This window comes from Nematolebias whitei, chromosome 12 (assembly GCF_014905685.2).
Source record: "Nematolebias whitei isolate Nwh7 chromosome 12, NemWhi1, whole genome shotgun sequence".
NCBI lineage: Eukaryota > Metazoa > Chordata > Actinopteri > Cyprinodontiformes > Rivulidae > Nematolebias > Nematolebias whitei.
This window is the reverse complement of record NC_056509.1, coordinates 45,457,484-45,477,524: the sequence shown is the minus strand read 5'-3', so window position 1 is coordinate 45,477,524 and position 20,041 is coordinate 45,457,484. Positions and strand designations below refer to the sequence as shown.

General features: G+C 40.7%; 2 protein-coding genes and 2 long non-coding RNA genes across 4 annotated transcripts in view; all 4 read left to right on the top strand.

Moving 5' to 3' along the window:
• The window catches only part of LOC119417954 (intraflagellar transport protein 172 homolog), a gene marked incomplete at its 5' end in the record, with an annotated part of 12,750 nt that extends 5,267 nt beyond the window's left edge, over nucleotides 1-7,483 (top strand). Inside the window, 6 exon segments of the mRNA XM_037685202.1 lie at nucleotides 472-616; nucleotides 4,683-4,772; nucleotides 4,986-5,083; nucleotides 5,196-5,331; nucleotides 6,145-6,261; nucleotides 7,337-7,483. Coding sequence (XP_037541130.1) covers nucleotides 472-616; nucleotides 4,683-4,772; nucleotides 4,986-5,083; nucleotides 5,196-5,331; nucleotides 6,145-6,261; nucleotides 7,337-7,483 — 733 coding nt within the window.
• A 130-nt stretch (nucleotides 7,484-7,613) lies between these two features.
• On the top strand, nucleotides 7,614-8,818 carry LOC119418380. Its single transcript, XR_005187187.1, has 3 exons — nucleotides 7,614-7,689; nucleotides 8,067-8,131; nucleotides 8,805-8,818. It is a non-coding gene; the product is annotated as an uncharacterized LOC119418380 (long non-coding RNA).
• A 6,579-nt stretch (nucleotides 8,819-15,397) lies between these two features.
• On the top strand, nucleotides 15,398-17,824 carry LOC119418378. The gene is made up of 3 exons (XR_005187186.1): nucleotides 15,398-15,433; nucleotides 17,560-17,676; nucleotides 17,751-17,824. It is a non-coding gene; the product is annotated as an uncharacterized LOC119418378 (long non-coding RNA).
• A 1,346-nt stretch (nucleotides 17,825-19,170) lies between these two features.
• Nucleotides 19,171-20,041, top strand: part of LOC119417953 (intraflagellar transport protein 172 homolog) — a 4,954-nt gene continuing 4,083 nt past the window's right edge. The window contains exons 1-2 of the mRNA XM_037685201.1: nucleotides 19,171-19,212; nucleotides 19,353-19,451. Coding sequence (XP_037541129.1) covers nucleotides 19,171-19,212; nucleotides 19,353-19,451 — 141 coding nt within the window. The remainder of the gene's footprint in view (nucleotides 19,213-19,352; nucleotides 19,452-20,041) is intronic.

Genomic DNA, 20,041 nt, shown 5'->3' with positions numbered 1-20,041 from the left:
CTCTCCACTGGGGCCCGCCCTCTCCTCTGGGGCCCGCCCTCTCCTCCGGGGCCTGCTCTCTCCTCTGGGGCCCGCTCTCTCCTCTGGGGCCCGCTCTCTCCTCTGGGGCCCGCCCTCGCCTCCGGGGCCCGCCTTCTCCTCTGGTGCCCGCCCTCTCCTCCGGGGCCCGCCCTCTCCTCTGGGGCCCGCCCTCTCCTCTGAGACAGTCATGTCAAAGTGGTTCAAAACACCAAAGTTCATGCTCAATAATTAAAGTTGAATAATTCAAGAATTATAAAAGTCATAAAAATAATACCACACTATTTCTGATCAAGCCAAACATTTTGATATACGAACAGTTAAATCAGTGCAAAGTATTCAGAAGTTTTCTGATTGTAACTAATGCAGCATTCCACAGTCACACTATTTTAAAGTCTATATTCCATTTAAGGGGCTGCTGTGGAGTCACATCTCGCCTGTCTTGTTTTTTAGCTGCTACCTTAAAGCCATCGAGGCGTCCATCGCCGCTCGCCAGTGGAAGAAAGCCGTCCAAATCCTGGATTCACAGGACGACTCATCTGCAGGGAGATTTTACCTGAAAATAGCTCAGCACTACGCCTCCATGCAGGACTACGAGGTAGGAGGGAAGAGGAGGAAAAGTATGGAGGAGAGTAAAGTATGATGAGGACTGAGGAGTGTTGAGCAATATGTAAGAAGTTATTGTTAGATAACTGAAATGTAACCTGTTTGTGTTTGATCAGCAAACATGACAAAAATACATTTTGGAATTGTATTCTATATCCTCAGGAAACGTTCTTCTGCTTACTATAAAGAGCAGTGAGTTACCTTGAAATGAGTTGTTTTGCTGAAACAATGTTCAGTACTTTTCCAGATTAATTTCTAACTCAGCGTATATTTTTACCCACACCTCTCCTCGTCTGAATTTTATCTCCATGATGATTACTGAATTTGATTCAAAATTCAGTTTTGCCCTTTTAATCTTTTTTTAATTACATGTTTTTAGCAACAGACTGGTGACTGTGTTGTCCTCTTGCTTTTAGATTTATCGGCTGCTTTTGACACAGTGGACCGTAACATATGGGGGGGTGGGGTGTCAGCAGTACAGCACTGGACTTTTAGGTCCTACTTAACCAAGTGTACTTTCATGGTCTGTCTTGGTGACCACGTGTCCTCCTCTGCTTCTCTTTAGTGTGGGGTCCCACAGGGCTCAGTGTTAGGCCCCATTCTCTTCATGCTGTACCTGCTCCCTCTTGGCTCTATTTTTAGAAAATATAGGATCTCCTTTCAGTATATCAGGCCAACTATTACAAACCTAGGGGTCAAAGTCGATGCTGGACTAAAGTTAGAAAATCACATTAGAGCTGTCGTTAAAACTATTTTTTTCCATCTGAGGCGGCTAAAATGAAGCTGATTCTTTATCAACGGCATTTCAAACAGTAGTTCACGTCTTTGTGACCACTCGACTGGACTACTGTAACACACTCTACACAGGAATCAGTGATTCATGTATCTGTCAGCTTCAGAGGGCACAGAACGCTGCTGCACAGCTTTTAACTGGCACACCAAAGATTTACCACATTTCCTGTTTTAGCCTCCCTGCACTGTCTGCCTGTACATTTTAGGATTCATTTTTAAATTATTGTATTCACTTTTAAAGCTCCAAATGGACTTGCCCCGCCCTATCTGTCCAAGTTGCTACATCATCCGTACACACCCTCTGGATCCCTCAGGTCATGTGATCAGCTGCTCCCGAGTGTGCCGAAGACAAAGCGTGAGCTCAGAGTCTGTTTTTAAATCCCTTCTTAAAACCATCTCTTCTCCCTGGCCTTTGACACCATCTGTGATGTTGACTTTTAATTATTTTAATCATTCTTTATTGATATTATTATCTTTATTTTATGATTGTTTTATTGTGTGTACAGCACTTTGGTCTTGTGGGTGTTTAAAGTGCTCTATAGCTAAAACTGGTATTGTATGGTATGGTGTGGTGTGGGATGGGATGGTGTGGGATGGTATGGTATGGTGTGGTGTGGTATGGTATGGTGTGGGATGGTATGGTATGGTATGGTGTGGTATGGTGTGGTGTGGTATGGTGTGGTATGGTATGGTGTGGTATGGTGTGGTATGGTATGGTGTGGGATGGTATGGTATGGTGTGGTGTGGGATGGTGTGGGATGGTATGGTATGGTTTAAACCTGAAGAAACATGAATAATTTTATGAAAATACATTCAAGGATTACATGGAATATAAAAAGTATCGCTCCTAATGATGATCTCAGGGATACTTTAAGCCTTTTGGTGTTTTTGTGTTTATTGTTTTGGTGTTGTGACTCATCTTTACTGATTTAGTTCACTTACGTCACATTTATCTGCCTTATTTCAGCAGGAAGATGCTAAATGGACCAAGTCAGCAACTTTACTCAGCATGAGGACAGGATCCACACTTATGTCACACAGGGACTTTTAAAGTCTTGATTTTGAAGCTTAAATTAACACCAGTGGACATTTTGCCAAAAAAACAATTTGTGTGTGTTTCTCTGAGGATTATGTACAGTTATTTAGATTTAGACGCACACATTAGTACTCAGGTCTACCTCCGTGCATACTGTGGAGTCGTTTGCTTGAGCATACTTTGGCTTGAAGGACAATTCATGAATTGTGTGTTGAATTTAAAAGTTGCTTAACTACCAGAATCTACCGTGCCTGACTGATGAAATCGCACAGGTAATGAGATAAGCCCAGAGTAAGACGCACAGAACAGGAAGGCGTGCGATGGTGTTGATGCTCGCAGTGCGTTGTGCTGACTGTGACGAGCTCAGCTGAGCCAAGCAGCCTCCACACGCCACCAGCCTCTGCAAATAGAAACCTTTTGCAGTCAGATTGCTCTACGGGCAAATTCACAGAGAGTAGTTAAGATAACAAGCTTTTTGCTCTCCTGCGAGCGGAGGCTGCCAGAAACTGAGATTTGCTGCCAATTATAAACACCGTAGGAAGCGCACACCTGAAGTATCTTTCTGTTAAAAACAAAAAAGTGTTGTGGAAGAACAACGACTAAACATTTTTATTATCAGAATGACATTTTGTCTGTTTGTTGCACTGTAGTCATCGAGTTGTCGCAGTTATTTTTTCCTTTTATGCTGCGGAAAATAATTTTCAGCCGACTGAGCAGCTGATCGTTCTCTTCAACGGCTTGTAGTCAGTTTATAGTTTTTCACAGGCTCAGGTTTGCATTTTAATCGTTGTGTAAAACCAGAGAAGTTGTGTTTTCTGCAAACATTTTCCATGAATGCTGAACAACTGAAGAAATGTGCTGAAGAAGCTGAAACGTAGCTGTTAAAGCTAAAAACAAAAAAGCTGAACACTAGCTTAAAGCTAAAGTAGCAAATCATTCTCTTAATGTAGCAAAACACTAGCTAAAAGCTAAAAATATCAAAAGACTAGCTAAATGTGGTAAAAGGATACCTAAAAGTAGCAAATATTGGTTAAACACAGCAAAAGTCAAGCTAAAAGCTACCTAGAAGGTAAAAGAAGTAAAATACCAGCTGACAGCTAAAATGGTATAATTCTGGCTGAAAACTAAAGGTTGTAGGTTACTGGCTAAAAGCTAACGGTTTGCACAAAGTTAAAAGTGGCTAAAGGCTAATTAAAGTTAGCAGAATGGTAGCTAAATGCTAAAAGTACTTAGAGATTAGCTAAAAGATAAAAGTAAAAGTCTAGCTAAATGTCGCAAAAGACTAAGATGCCAAAGACTAGTTAAAAGTAGCAAAATACTGGCCAAAAGCTAAAAAAACAACATGTGGCTTGCTAAAAGCTGTAAGAAACAAAAGATTGGCTAAAGTAGCAGGAAAAGGCTAGCTAAATGTAGTAAAAGGATACCTAAAAGTAGCAAATATTAGCTAAAAGTAGCAAAAGTTTAGCTAAAAGCTACCTAGAATTTAAAATAAGTAAAATACTGTCTAACAGCTAAAAGTTCTAGAATTCTGTCTAAAAGCTAATGGCTTGCACAAAGCTAAAAGAGGCTAAAGGCTAATTAAAGTTAGCAGAATGGTAGCTAAACATTAAAAGTACTTAAAGATTAGCTAAAAGATAAAAATGGCAAAAGTCTAGCTACATGTAGCAAAAGGCTAAGATGCCAAAGACTAGTTAAAAGTAGCAAAATGCTGGACAAAAACTAAAAGTAACATATGGCTTGCTAAAAGCTTTAAAAGGCAAACGATTAGCTAAAAGTAGCAGAATGGTAGCTCAATGCTAAAAGTAACAAAATGCGGGTTTAAAGCTGACCGTAACAAAATGTTAAGCTAAATGCAAACGTATCAAAACAGTAGCCTAACGCTAATACTGTTGTACCAAAAGGTTAGCTAAACGTTATAAGTAGCAGAAATCTAGCTGAAAGCTAAAACCAGCTACATTTAACTATTAAACAGAAAAATGGTTTTGATGGAGTTTATTTCTACAATAATTTTTTTCATTAAAAATACAGTTAAATGTATGAAAGTCTGAAGTTACAAAAATCAAAGGTCAGAGCACCTCTCTCCTGAACAAGCCTTGTTTTCATTTATGAGCAGTTAAATAAGGCACAAAGTATATGCATATAGTTTAATTTCACAAAGCATTTGGAGAAATAAACCGGGAAATGACGGGATTGCTGACTCAGCATTGTGTGAATTGTGTTGGACCTGCAGGTGGCAGAGCAGCTGTTTGAGAAAGGAGGTCACATTAAAGAAGCCATCGACATGTACACCTCCGCAGGACGCTGGGAGGAGGCTCACAAGGTCGGAACAGACTCACCCAAGTCTTTCAGGACCTACATCTTTTCTTATAAACCCACATTTTGTATATTTAGATTACAAAGTTCATGCTCAATCATCCAGGTATCAAATCCAATAATTCTCAGTCAGGTCAATGTATATTTAGATGTTTCTTCTCAAACTGTCTGTGGCATTTGATTCATTTCCAGCTCCGTTGATAATCTGTTTTGCACACAGCTGGCAGTGAAGTGTATGACAGAGGAGGAAGTCACCACTCTGTACGTCAGCAGAGCCCAGGAGCTGGAGAGGGACAGCAAATTCAAGGAGGCCGAGAGGTAAACCGACAACAGACTAAACGTTTTTTAGTTTCACCTTTAACCTTAATCGCTGCGAGATGAACATAAAAACCTACAAGTCCAAAACAAAAGTGCTCTTTCTGCCTTTCAGGCTGTTTTCTACTGTGAAGCTGACGGACCTCGCCATCACAATGTACAAGAAGAACCAGATGTTTGATGATGTCATTCGTCTGGTGGCCAAGCATCATCCCGACCTGCTGGCTGAGACTCACCTCCACCTGGCCAAGGTAGCTCTCACTAAAGCTCCAGTATAAGATGTGCTCTGCTTTTACTTTCAGAGCCACAGAGGGCGAAAGAAAAGGAGTTTCACACCGAACTGTATTTTTAAAAATATTCCCTCATGATTTCTATGAAAAGAACTTCTGAACCTTCCAAATTAACTTCATCTATGTATATGTATGTATGTATATGTGTGTGTGTGTGTGTGTGTGTGTGTATATATATATATATATATATATATATATATATATATATATATATATATATACGTGTAATTCCTTTTCATTTTATTCAGTTTAGCTTATTTATATAGCACCAAGTCTCAATACAAATCATCTCAGCAATAAAATATAAACACAATAGATATTATAAAGGAACATGAAAATATCCGAAGGCATCTAAGATTTCAATTATTTCTTTTTTTTTTTTTTTTTTCAAATCTATGTACCCTGGAGGTTTTGCATGTTTTAATTACATCAAGATGTTTTTCCTGTTAAAGACATTTTAATCAGAAAACTCCAGCTATTATCGAAGGATTTTGTTTTGAGAGCTGCATCTGTTCGGTTATTTTCTGAGCGCTGCCACAATTTTAAAAATCAACCGTAGAGTTTCTGTCTGGATCAGAACATTTTGACGCCTCACGCTTCTTAAGTCTTAACTTATATCCATAATTGTGTTTTTTTTCTAACCTTCGGTGCTGCTTCAGAAAGTGGCTGCAGATATTTTAGTTAAATTTTTTTTACTGCGTTTGAGCTCCAAAGGCTCTGATGTTCCATGCGGGCAGTCGATGATGATGTTTGCTGTAAATGTGCTTGCTGCAGGAGTTGGAGGCTGAGTCCAGGTTCTCAGAGGCAGAGTACCACTTCATGGAGGCTGGGGAGTGGAAAGCAGCCGTCCATATGTACAGAGTTCATGACATGTGGGAGGACGCGCACAGGGTACACGTTTTGTTTACTCGTTGAGTTTCCAACACTGTTCTGCTTCGTGTCTTCGTGTAAAGTCTTTACCTGCATGTCAGAGACGCTGAAGAACTGAAGGGATGTTATCACTTTTACACTGAATGTGGCTTTAATGACTAACTTTTAGTTCTTCATCCTCTGGTGTTTTAAAGATCTGACCATTTTACAAGTTTACTCAGTTTTGTGACTATTTTTAAAAAGTCTAAACGTACCGCTTTTTACACATTTATATTAAGAATAAAAAAATCTGCCAAAAATAAAAGAAAAACACAGAAAAAGCAAAGAAGTAGCTAAAAGCTAAATAAAGCAAAATGCTAGCTTAAAGCTAAAAGTAGCAATATAGCAACTAAATATAGCAAAACACTCTAAAATCTAAAAGTATCAAAAGACCAACTAAAAGCAAACATTAGCAAAAAGCTAGCTCAAAATTAGTACTGGTATCAAAGTGCTAAAAATAGTAAAAGGCTTCCTAAAAGCTAAAAGTAACAAGATGTTGGCTAAAAGCTTCATGTTGCAAAAAGTTTAGCTAAATGGTAGCTAAATGCTAAGCTAACTAAAAGCTACCTAAGAATTACAAGTATCAAGACTCTAGCTAATTGTAGTCAAAGGCTAAACTAAAACTTAATAGTGTCAAAAAGCTAGTTTCAAATAGCAAAAAGCTTTTTAGAAGATAAAAGTACCAAAGTACTGACCTTTTTTATTTGTATTTAAGTACTGTTTTACCGTATTGTGGTAGTTTTGGTAAAAAAAAAAAAAGGTAGTTGCAAACTTTTTAAATTGAATTTGATACCTTCCCTTGTTGTACTGCTAATGCCACTTACTACTGATTATCTTTTGTACCCACAATAGATGGTTTGTTAGAATTAGGTAGTGAAACTTGTTTAATATTACTAGCTTTACTATGTTGGATCCCCCCCCCCCAACGCTATAAAGTGTCACAAACCCACGTGTAACTTGGTGTCTGCTGTCGGGCATCATCTGTGGTAAATCTCTGACCAAATGACTCCAGCGCTGATACATGCACACACATGTTTGTACTGTGTGTGTTCATCAGGTGGCAACCAGCCACGGAGGTGCTGGAGCTCCGAAGCAGGTGGCCTACCTGTGGGCCCGGAGTCTGGGAGGAGAAGCTGCCGTCAAGCTGCTCAACAAGTTCGGCCTGCTGGACTACGCCGTCGAGACGGCCTCAAATAACCTGTGAGCATCGTGACGACACGCACAGAACAAAAACTCTCCTACTAAGTAAAAGTTGGAGACTTTAAAACGCTCTTTTCTGTGATCTAAGGTTTTTTTTTTTTTCCTCTTCTTCTCAGCTCCTTTGACTTTGCCTTTGACCTGGCTCGCTTGTCCAGCAAGGAGAGGATTCCAGAGATCCACCTGAAGTACGCCATATACCTGGAGGACGAGGTACGACTGCCGCATTTCCACCAGATTCAGTTATTACATCCGTTTCCAGCAGTCTCATTTATCTAAGCAGCCGTCACAAAGACAAAGGTTTTGTTTATAACTCTGATGTGATCACCGAACGATGTTCAACGTTTTGTAATAAGGCCGAGCTCATTAAAACCAGAATTTTTCTTTATTGAGCGCAGAGAGAAAAAGGAGAAAGTCGCCCCTTATCAGAACAAAGCTCCAACAGTCTGACAAGCTGCTCTTATTATAATTGTTGTAAATTTGATCAGTCGCTAACGCTGCTCGGTGACATTATTACCACCCAGTTTCAGCTCATACTTTCTGCCACCGAGACTCTTAATCCTTAATTCTGACATGTTCCATTTTCCCAGGGAAGGTTTCCTGAGGCTGAAGTCGAGTTCATTAAAGCAGGAAAACCCAAAGAAGCCGTGTCGATGTGAGTACCGGAGCAGTCCGCATTATCTCACCGGACTAGTTGGGACTAGTCGGTGTTACTCCATTTTGAGTCTTTTTGCTACCAGCTAGATGTGGAGCCACAGTTTGTGAGGATTGCTTCTTAAAACCACAGCCTGTTTTTGTGCCAAGCTGTATTTGAGGCCGTGCACGTTATTTTGTTGCCCACATTGTACACCCCCCCGTTGACAGCCGTCCCTGCAGTTATGATGTAATTTGCTAAAGTACACTTGAAAAATGAAGTTAATATTTTACCTTTATTTCATTACTTTAATTAAACTTTCTGAATAGAGAACTATTAATTACAAATGAGTATTTTTACTATGAATTATTGGTGATTTGTCCTAAAATAAGCATTTGATGCACCACTGATTTCATAAAGGTAACGGTGACACATGAAGGAGATTAATTTAATACTCCTCAAATGATTAAATCAGTTCTGTGCAAAACCTCCATTAATATAATTTATGGGCATCTCTCAAAGTAGTGTCATGTTCTTTTCTATTGATTTCCCATTTATTTTTCTGAAGCTCAACTTAATAAAATTATGTGTCTCTTATTTTGGATTTGGTGGAAAGTTTGTGTAAAATCTACAAAGGATTTAAAAAAAAACATTTTAGGTTTGGTCTGGTGGGAATGTGTGTGATCCGTTCCAGGTACGTCCACCACAAGGACTGGGCGAGCGCGCAGCGAGTGGCCGAGAGCCACGATCCGGAGAGCGTCTCTGACGTTCTGGTGGGCCAAGCCAAGTCGTGCTTTGAACAGAAGGAGTTCCAAAAGTCTGAAGCCTTCCTGCTCCGAGCGCAGAGGCCCGAACTGGCTGTTAAACTTTACAAGGTAACTTCAGCTACTTAGTCTCTAGTCGTTTTACTCTCATTTCAGTCATACTCTCATGTTTATGGCAGCACGATGGATTAGTGGTTAGCACTGCTGCCTCACAGCAAGAAGGTCTTGGGTTCAATCCTCGGGTTGGACCTGTGTGGAGTTTGCATGTTCTCTTCTTTTGTGCGTGAGCTTTCTCCGGGTACTCCGGTCTCCTTCCACAGTTCGAAAACGTGCACGTTAGCCTTCAGGCAAAGATCTGTGATGTCCATGGGATCTGCCTGGTTAAATAAAGGTTCATAAATATAAATAATAATGCCGTGCAATACTATTTTTTTTTATTTAAACTAGAAAATTTAAAGGTACCAATGCAGCTACAGCCCAAAACTACTACAACGCTTTTGAACAGTTTCCTTCTATAAAGATGAATCGTTAATTTTTGAATTTCCAAGCTTTGATAGTTACGGTAGTTTGAAATTTTTGGTTAAAACTTGGTCGCGTTTGCTTTTTTTGTTTTTTATGACTTCCATCTATCGATTATCTTCACCCATCCATCCATCCATCCATCCATCTATCCATCCATTACCTTTACCCACTTCTTCCTTTTTGGGTTGCAGGGGTCACTGGTGCCCATATCCAGCTGTCACTGTGCGAGAGGCTGGGATACCTGGACAGGTCTCCAGTCCATCACAGAGACACCTGGACAGGTCTCCAGTCCATCACAGAGACACATAGAGACAAACGAGACAAACAACCATTCACTCTCACTCACACATAGGGACAATTTAGAGTTACCAATGAAACTGGAGTACCGGAGAAAACCCACAGAGAGAACGTACAAACTCCACCCAGAAAGGCCCCCGGCTGAGATTTGATCCGTCAACTTTCTCGTTGAGAGGCGGCAGCTCTACCAACTGCACCAATGTGCCGCCGTTTTTTATTCCTTCAAATACTAAATTCCTTTAACTTGATTCTCCTTATTATTAAAGGTAAGTTAAAGATAAAGTCTGAAAATAAACAGATCTATGAGGGCAGCCATAATGGAGAAGAACAAAAAAAAAGCTTGTTTAATATAAAAGCTGGTGATCTAAACTCTGCTGAGTCACTGGTTGCCATGGTGATTCCCGCCTCTTTGTTGGGCAGGAGCAAAAAAGGGGAGGAGTATCACTTTAAACAGGTGGAACTGAAAACTAAAAACCAAGTTTAGACAAACAGATATCAGTGTTTCCCTACATTACTTGCTTTGGCAGGGCGCTTATCTCTTCTGTGATTTTTGTCGACGAGGGGGGGCAGTGGAGATGTTGCGTGCTGTTTTTACTGACAGTTTTCGACCGGGGGAGGAGGTGGGAGACGGCTCAGCTCGAGGGAAACGAGCGCTACTCTAGCTTTTTAGCTAGTGAGTCTGTATTGCATGTCGCTAGCTTAGCGCTACGTCAGTTCTGGCAGTTTTCCAGTTTTTCCAGTGTTCCAGCCTGAACATTCAACCTTTATTTAGACTGGTTAATCCCACTGAGCCTCGAGGACTCATTTACGAGAGAGACACGATTTCTTAAGAAAGAGTGATGACAACAGTGAGAAACGACAACAATAGACAATCACAAAAGAGGCATACAAAATTACATTTTTTTTTTTTTTACATATCAAAACAAAATAGCAAGAAAAAGGACAGTCAAAAGGAAAAGTAGCGAAAAGAAATAAAAAACCAGTTAGATTATAAGGCAGTGTGGAAAACTAAGAACAGGAACATGTATAAATGTGCAACACAAGCAGATTGACAAGTTGTCCCTTATTGCACTTGTTCAGTTGTTATTACAGCTTTTGGTAAATTCAGTAACGACTGACGGGTAAAATCTATTTTTAAATCTGTTTGTTCTTGTCTTGATAGATCTGTACTTTTTCCCTGAAGGTAATTGTTCAAACAGATCATGTCCAGGGTGAGACGTGTCCTTGAAGATGTTGTGGGCTTTTCCTATGCAGGGGGAACTGTGTACACCATATTCTGTATTACTACCAAAAGTCGTAGCGCTCTATTTCCGACTGATCCACACGTTTTGATGTGATTTTCTGTTTAACTGTCAGGATGCAGACATGTGGAGCGACGCCATGAGAATCTGTAAGGAGTATCTTCCCAGCAATCTCTCAGTGCTGCAAAAGGAGTACGAAAAGGAAACAGCCAAGCGGGGAGGCCGGTGAGATTTACCCACAAACACTTTGTTTTATGCTCCTTAACATTTAATGTGTGTAGTCTGTTAGGTAACTGGCACTGCGGATATTCTTTTAACCAATTTAAATAACAGCAACAGAAGCTAAGTTATGACGTTGTCACAGCAATAACCTTCACATCCGATTCATCTTTTTTCCTTAAAACAACTCCAAAAGACTCAAATCGCCACAAATTCACACCAAACATGTTATAGTTTCTCTTCAACCGCCCATTATCATAATTTATGCACAAATAATTTGTTTGATGCTTTATTAAAACACAGTTTGCATGTTTTCTGAAACCCAAACTCCCAACGAGGAGCAGCTCGTTAGCGAGCGAACCAGCAGCCTTCGGCTCTCATCTTCCTCCTGTTGCTTTAATGACTTGTGGGAGAAAACATCAAAAGTTACCCGTGGAAACGAAGGAAACCCGAGGGTTAAAGAGGGGAAAGAAGCTCCGTCTCAACTGTTGTGGGGCTAGTTTGTAATGATGCACGTGCTGTTAATCTCCCAGATTATATGAAGATTATAACAATGACAGATTATTACAGCAGAGAAATTAAGAGAATATTTTAGGATATAGTAGGAATGAATTGTTGGCATGAGGCCTCATGAAAAGGCGTGAATTTAATTAGAAAATATGTGGCGTAACATGTAGAAATAAAGTCATAAATGTGTATTTTTATTTTTTTTGTGGGGCCTTCAGCTGGTGTAGAAATAAATATGTGTTGTTGAATCTTTTATCAAACCAGTGAGGAAGAACGTTTTTATGAAGAGTCATAAAAAGAAAAGAAACCGGCTGTAACTTACTGAAGCAGGAGGGTAGAAAAATCTGCATTTCTTTTATTTTCTGCAACAAATTTCTTTAAGATTTTAGCTTTTGTTTTTGGAGGTTGGTTCCTCCTCGAAGCGTCACTGTAAAATGTAATCCGACTTATTTAATTTTGGGGTGTGTTTAACGAAAAAAGTTCCAGTTTAGAATTTCTTCCAAGGAATCAGAGCCAACATGGAGCTAAATAAAAAACATATTCTTCGACACATCAATATTAGAGAAACAGAATTTTCTGAGACGTTACAGTGTGGATGTTGACAGCTGAAGGAATTTGCTGAAAATACTGAAACATGGTGACTGAAGCCATAAGAAGCAGAAGATTAACTTAAAATAGCAACATGCTAAAGAAACAGAGCAAAAACGTAGTTTAAAGCAGCAAGAATTTAGCAAAATGTTTTAATTAGCTATACTAGCTAAAATCTGCCCAGGTTTAGCTAAAACAACAAAAAAAAAACATTAAAAGCAGAAACATATTATTAGCTAAACACTAAAAACAACAAAAATTTAGCTAAAAACTACATAAAGAATTAAAAGATCCAAAATGATAGCTAAAGTCAGCAAAAGGTTATCTAAAGGCTAAAAGTAGCAGAATGATGGCTAAAAATTAAAGTAGCAACAAAAACAAAAGGCACCAGTATACGAATACAGTATAAAACATCCTTAAAACATTTAATTACATAGAAATCCTTTGGGGATCATTTTAATATTAGAAAGAGTTGCATGTTGCCTGTTTCCCCAGCAGAACACCCCCCCCCCCCCCCCCCCCCCTCTATGAAGCAACCTGATGTAAGTCTGTGTTTGTGGTTCAGGGGGGTGGAGGGTTTGCTGCAGCAGGCGAAGGAGTGGGAACAGTCCGGTGAATACAACCGAGCCGTGGAGTGTTACCTGAAGGTGAAGGACGACTCCAACGTGGCCCTGATGGAGAAATGCTGGATGAAGGTAGAAGTTCATCTTCCTAAAATAATTTCTGCTGCTCCGTCCGGCCCGACTGCACCTCAGAGTTCTGTCTGAGGCGTTTAACAACCAGAGAGCATGAAGCATAAGGACTGGCATAGAGTTCCTGTTCAAAATGACTGTTAATATGAAAATAAATCAAACCATCATCAAAGAAAAGGAGCACTCGGTACCTCGGTGTCACGTTTTTTTACTGTTTAATCAGAACCTTCCTGATCGAAGTCCGTTAAAGATTCACTGCGAGGTTTCTGATTTCTGCTCTGCTCAGGTCAGATCGTTCAGTATCTCAATGATCCGTTTCACCGTGAGCCTAAAGACGAAGGTCACGGGGTCTCGAGGATCGATGGGTTCACGTCCTGCGGGACTTGGATTAACCCAGAGACCGCAGCATCAGCGCGAGTCCCGCGTTTGTTTACATACTAAACGTTTGCCCTCCTGGTGGTGTTGGAGCAAAGATCACAGGATCACTGCGATCAATACGGTTCCTCTCGGTGCCGAGCTCAAACGTGCACATCACCTGTTATCTTTAATGCTTCTTTTAATATTTGATCAATGTGAACCCCAAGGAAACAAATTCAGCCCAGATGTGGTTCATTTTATCAGAGTTGAATCACTTCTGTTTTCTGTCGCCTGTGCTTTTATTTAAAATCGGCCAAAGAAGAAAAACCAAGAACGCAGATCGACTAAAGAAGCGTTCCCTGACGTAGCACACGTCGCCCGCTGCCTTTCCTGCTGAAGTTTTAAACAAAGATTTTGTATGAGCTGTTAGCACTCGGAGTTTGTATTGGGGATAGCTCTCAGCTACTACCACACCAAAGTTTAGCTCAGCATCTGTAAAACCGACAGTTATAGCTAGGGATGCACGATATCGGGGTTTTGGTCGATATCCGATATGTTAAAACTTGTTTGGACGATAACCGATACCAATATTTATTTTTTTTTTCCCCTAGACCTACTTACAGAGACTACACAGCTTTCTCTGCTGTAGAATTAAAATACTACATTATTCATTTTTCTGCATGGTCTTTGTCAATTTGGCCTGCTACCAAATGCAGATGCCAAAAAGGGGTCGGAAAATGATGAACACTGTATAAATATGTATATAGATATTTAACTTTATCGCTAATATTGGCCGATACCGATACCATGCCGATAATATCATGCATCCCTAGTTATAGCTATTTTTGTGTTTGCTAAGGCTGATTAGCTGTGGCAGCCATCTTGAATCGGGCTGATTCTAAAAACTAATCAGTTGCAGACGTACATCCTGGGATTATTTTCAGTTAAACCCATCCAATGGTTCATTATATATTCTGCTAACAAAAAGGAAAACGCACACAGCTTTCATGGCTGTGGGCAGTAGTAAGCTGAACAGATTTGTACTTTTATACACCCGTCAAATCCAGACGCATTATGGAATAGTCTCCATCCATATGCACGTCCGTAAGTAGCTAAACGTTCTCTTGTCTCGCCCCTAACTTCAAGGTCATAAATCAAGATCAAAGTTTGGGCCTTTTCTTGTCGAGGCCCTTGCTACAGGTTGTATAAAAGTTGGTCGACAGTCGTGTAATGTGCCATTAGCTCTGGTCAGACTTGTTGGAGCTGTAAACAGTGTCCTCCACAGAATCCTAGTTTTCTTCAGGTTTTATTTTAAAAACACAAGCCTGAGCTAAACCTTCAATTTGTGTGTTTGAAGGCAGCGGAGCTGTCAATCAAGTTCGAGAGCGGAGACCGAGCCGCAGAGGTGATTCGGACCATCGGACCGCGGCTCACACAGCTCAGGAGGTTCAACGCTGTGGGTGAAAACACAAACATGCACCAAAACAACAACAACAACAAAAGGCTTTGTAATAGGAAATAAAATGTTTAAACGCTTCAATTATAAATTTGTCCCGTTAGTTCAGCTGTTGTGTAACAGTGTTGGGTTTTTGGCTTTCTGTTTTTGTCCAAGGCTGCTGAGCTCTACTTAAACCTGGACCTGATCAAAGAGGCGATCGACGTCTTCATCGAGGGAGAGGAGTGGAACAAAGCCAAGAGAGTCGCCAAGGAGCTGGAGCCGAGGTTTTTAAAGCACCCCAGTGTCACCATGGTTACCAGAAACATAAAAACAAAAGAGAAAATGCTTTTATTTTCATGCAATTGATGCTGATTTTACAGATACGAGGGTTATGTGGACCAGAAGTACAAAGAGCACCTTAAAAACCAAGGCAAAGTCGATTCTGTAAGTCGCTTCCTCCTCCTAAAAACTGTTTTTCTTTATCGTCATGTTATTTATCTGGTACTAAATGTTTGGGCTAAAAGTTCGAGACAGAAAATCTGATGGTCCAGTTGTGTTTTCACGCTGTGTCCGGTGGAAGTGACGAGCTGTTGTTGTGTCTGTGTGTTCAGCTGGTGGGTGTGGACGTCATGGCAGCTCTGGACCTGTACGCTGAGAAAGGACAGTGGGACAAATGTCTGGACACAGCGTCCAAACAGGTACCGAACAAACAACCGTCTTTAATACAACCTGTTCAGTTAATATTACCAGAAATTGTTCAGCCCTTAAAGTTTCAAAGGTAAACCTCAGCTTGTGTCGTTTACTGGATTTATTTACGAGTTTGAGCCGTTTGTTCTGAATGTTAGCGAGGTAAGAGCGGTCTGGTTTCTATTTTCAGGACTTTTCTTGTTTTTGTCTCATGTGAGCAGATTGACTTTTAGTGCTTCTGAGATCAAAGCTAACATAGTGGAAATCTACTTCATTGGTTATTTAAAAAATATATATTTTAGACCCTTAGATACTATAATAATGTCAAGATAAGTTAATGTGTCATTATTATTGCTCTTGGACTCTTGTTAACGTGGTCTCAAAAGGTCTGAAGCAGCTCTGAAGAAGAGATCTGGTGCCATTTTAGAAGTTTTTTTTACGCACATGTAAAACACAAAATTCCATACAGCGTGGGCCATTCAAACACACCACGAGCCTGCTTTACACCGACTCTTCGAAGAATCAACAGTTCTCGTCAGAACTGGCCACACCTCCAGGAAGTGTTTGTCACCAACGACCTATGGGAAGTCCTTGTACTCCATCATGTGACCAGCTCTCGGCCAATAGTCCTCAACTCTCATATTTGAATGCTGGTGTTTGTCTGTTGGGAAATGTAGACGTGCATCTAAGAAATTCTTCCTACCGGAAACAGAACCTCTCCGGAACAAAAGATCCACCTTGTCTCTTTGGTTATGGTCATACCACCTTTCTCTTCCTGCTTTCAGTGAAGGTGGACGCTTTTGTTTTTCCTCCCGCTCCTTCCCCTACCTGCCTTACTTCTGCTCTTTGTCCTGTGCTGTAAACTCACCGCCTTCGCTGGCCTCCCTCCTTTTGCCCCCACCTTCCCCCCGGTGCAGTAACCTAGGTCAGATGCGAGGCACCATGTGGCTGCATCGCTCACTTGGGCAGCCTGTGCTAGGAGCCCCCCCTCCACCCTCACTCCCTCCATAATGCATATGTTATTATGTCATCTGTATGTTGCTTTTTGTGCTGAGGTTCACACTTGATATGTTTGTTTTACCTTCTCTTTCCTCATGGTTCCCTTTTCCTTATCTAATGAAAAGGGCAGCGCCTCCCATGAGGCTGCAGCCTCAGGCACCTGTTTACCCATGCCTTATGTTGTTGGTTGTCTTTTTGGTTTTTTTGGACGGCTGTACTGAAATGAAATTTCGTTGTGCTTCTTGTGCAATGACAATAAAAGGATTCGAATTCTGAACACGCCCAATCTCGTCTGATCTCAGAAGGTAAACAGGGTCAGGCCTGCTTAGTACTTGGATGGGAGACCGCCTGGGAATACCAGGTGCCATATTTTGAGGGGTCGAGATGGGGTAAAGGCAGGGAAGCCAACTGGAGACCAGAAAGTTGCAGTTCGGTTCTCAGCCATTCCCACATGTTGTGGTGTCTCTGAACAAGACACTTAATCCCTAATTGCTCCCCGGGCGCCTACATAGCCGCCCACTGCTCCACCTGGGTGTTTCTCAGGTGTGATGGGTTAAATGCAGAGAACTAATTTTACCATTGTATGGAAACATATGACAATCTCAGACTTCACTTCCCTTAACACATAAAATTATGATACAAGATGCCATATAAAACATAAAGAATACAAATAATCACACATTAGAGGAAGATAATATATATTAAGATAGAAATATATTTCTCTCTGTTGACGCTATTTTCAGTTTTTAACCAGTTGAGGGGAAAAAATGTTATTTTTATGTCATTATTATTATAGCAACAAAGTTTATGTTATCTAAAATTAAAAAATAAATAAAAAGAATGGTTAAAGGCATTTACTTTAAGACTTTCTCCTCAGCTTTCATGACTCGCAAACTATTTACAAGATGGTTTTAAATTTTAGTTTTGAATAAATTATTTCAGTTCAGCCCAGCACCAAAAAAAATGCTTGCTCTTTAAATAAATTGCCTTTAAGGACATTTCTGTCATAATTCTTTTGTTTGTACTGTAGATAAATAATGTTAAATAAGTTTCAGAGAGTTGAGTTTAATTTTATAATTTAACTTTCTTTAACACACACACAGTAAAAAAAAAGTCTTTGCTTTTGTGTTTTTACCAGAACTTTAAGATCCTCCATAAGTACGTGGCTCTTTACGCGACTCATCTCATCAAAGAAGGAGAAGCTGTGAAAGCTCTGCAGCTCTACGTTCAGCACGGAGCTCCGCCGAACCCTCAGGTGATTTCACATTTGATAACTTAATTTTAACTTTACTTTTCTTAAAAAGTAATATAACTGATGTTTGTGATCAGAACTTTAACATCTACAAGCGTTTGTTCCTGGATCTGATGAACCTCTCCGACACCGACGGGCCCGAGTCTTACCGCATGTGGGCGGACCTCCGGAACTTCCTGCTGCAGCTGGTAAAGCACAACGCCTTCAGTGAACACTTCATGTGCTTATAAGCAGACATCTTGTGAGGCTGTTCTGTCTTTGTGTGGCTCGTTTCAGTGTGAGAACATGTCCAAGTCAGCCGAGGCCAACTCTCCTGCTCACGAAGACTTCGAACAGATGCTGCCGATTGCTCACTACTTCGCCACCAGATCTGCTGCTAAAGGAGTCGAACAGCTGGTAGATTTTACGCCTACACCTGGAATTCTACCTCGGTACATTACAGGGTTCATTGCTCATCTTCTTTTTCTGCTGCTGTGTGTTTTCAGGTGAGCGTAGCAGCCAAGCTGTCGGTGTCTCTGCTGCGTCACACGGAGCTCATTCCTGCAGACAAAGCTTTCTACGAAGCTGGTCTGGCCTGCAGGGTAAGTCCACCAGTTAAAGAATGGAAAATATCAGTTTTAGTTTTACCAGGTTTTGTTCTGTCATTATCATGATCTGTTGTGTGGTTGAACCCAGGGTGCAGACAGGACTCGGAAACTCAAGAATAAAATAAAGAATAATATTTATTAAAGTTAACAAAAAGGCTGACGTGGCAGCAAAACTTACGTACTAGGAGACACAGAGCGAGACAGAACATGAGCCTAGACAGGACAATCCACGGACAGAGGAACAACGAGGAGACGCAGAATAAGAACACTAACAAGAGACAATGATGAACACCTGGGGTGATTGTGATAGGGGACAGGTGTGACAGGAGCTGGAAAAACACAAGGATCACAAAACAAATACCCACTGATCCTCACAATTCTGGTCTATAGGGAGCAGGTGGAAGAGAATCCAGAGAGGGTGAGGTATGCTCTGCGTTGAGGAGGAAGTTGAAAGGGGGCTGCTGGGATGAAAGAAGTCCTCGACCTCTCAAAATCTTTGTTTTTATTTCTCAGTTTATGTTTTAAAACGAGACTTTCTACATCTCACAAATAACGTTATCGTTATTATTTTCCAGATTTGATCAAATCGGCCGTCATTTCTCAACACGTTAGTCTGACACTGGGACAAAAGGTGGCGAGTGACAGTCATCCTTTCAGTTTTATATGTATTCCAGATGTTCCTCACTTGTTTTTAAACCCTTCAGTTTTAGTTAACGGACAGTTTAAATCAATATTTGTTGCTCCTAGTGATTATTGATCTTCCTTCAGTATGAAGTCGATCAGACCTTTGACGTTTGATTTTGATCATGTAAAGCTGTATTTTTAGAGAAGTCTTCATAATAAAATATTTTACCAAACATGTTATCTTTTGTTTGTTTGTTTATCCTGGCAGGCTGTTGGCTGGGAAAACATGGCCTTCATCTTTCTCAACCACTTCCTGGACCTGTGTGACGTGAGTGTCTCAGCTTACAGCCTTTAAAAAAATCACTTTATCATCTCCATGATGTTTTTAAACACCAGAAACATCTAGTTTCATCTAGTCAGAATTTAAGTGAGCTGTTTTCTTTCACTAATTCGTCACTTCCTGTTTAGGCCATTGACGAGGGCACCCTGGATTGTCTGGATCACTCCGACTTCCTGGACACTGACATTCCCTTCGAGGTTCCGGTTCCGACCAAACTCTGCGTCACCGTAAGAAAACCCTCCTTCCAGCTCACATCCAGCACGTCTGGCTGCGAATTACACACTGACTGATGGAGACAATATCGGTGTGGAGCTACAAATCAGATCTGGAGGAGTCAGTGTCACATTCCTCTGCGGTGTTGCTAATAAATAAGAATAAATGCAGCTCCATGAAACCACCGGTGTTCTGTCAGCTGATCATCAGCTGCTCGAGCGGTCCTTTTTTACCCATTAGGCTCACAGGAACCAGAACTGATGAGACACGAGACAAATCTGGTCTCCTCGCCAAAATATCTGATGAAAGAAAATTAATGAATTGTTAACAATCAAAATGAAGACGAATGAGTTTAAAGAACAACAAGATGGAAATGTAGAGTTTTTTAGTTTCTTTTTTTAGTTTCGTAATGTTTCATTTCTTATAATCTGCATCAATAAGTTTGGATGATGGATGGATGGATGGATGGATGGATGGATGGATGGATGGATGGATGGATGGATGGATGGATGGATGATGGAAGAAAGGAAAAAGGATGGATGGATGGATGGATGGATGGATGGATGGAAGAAAGGAAGGATGGATGGATGGATGGATGGATGGA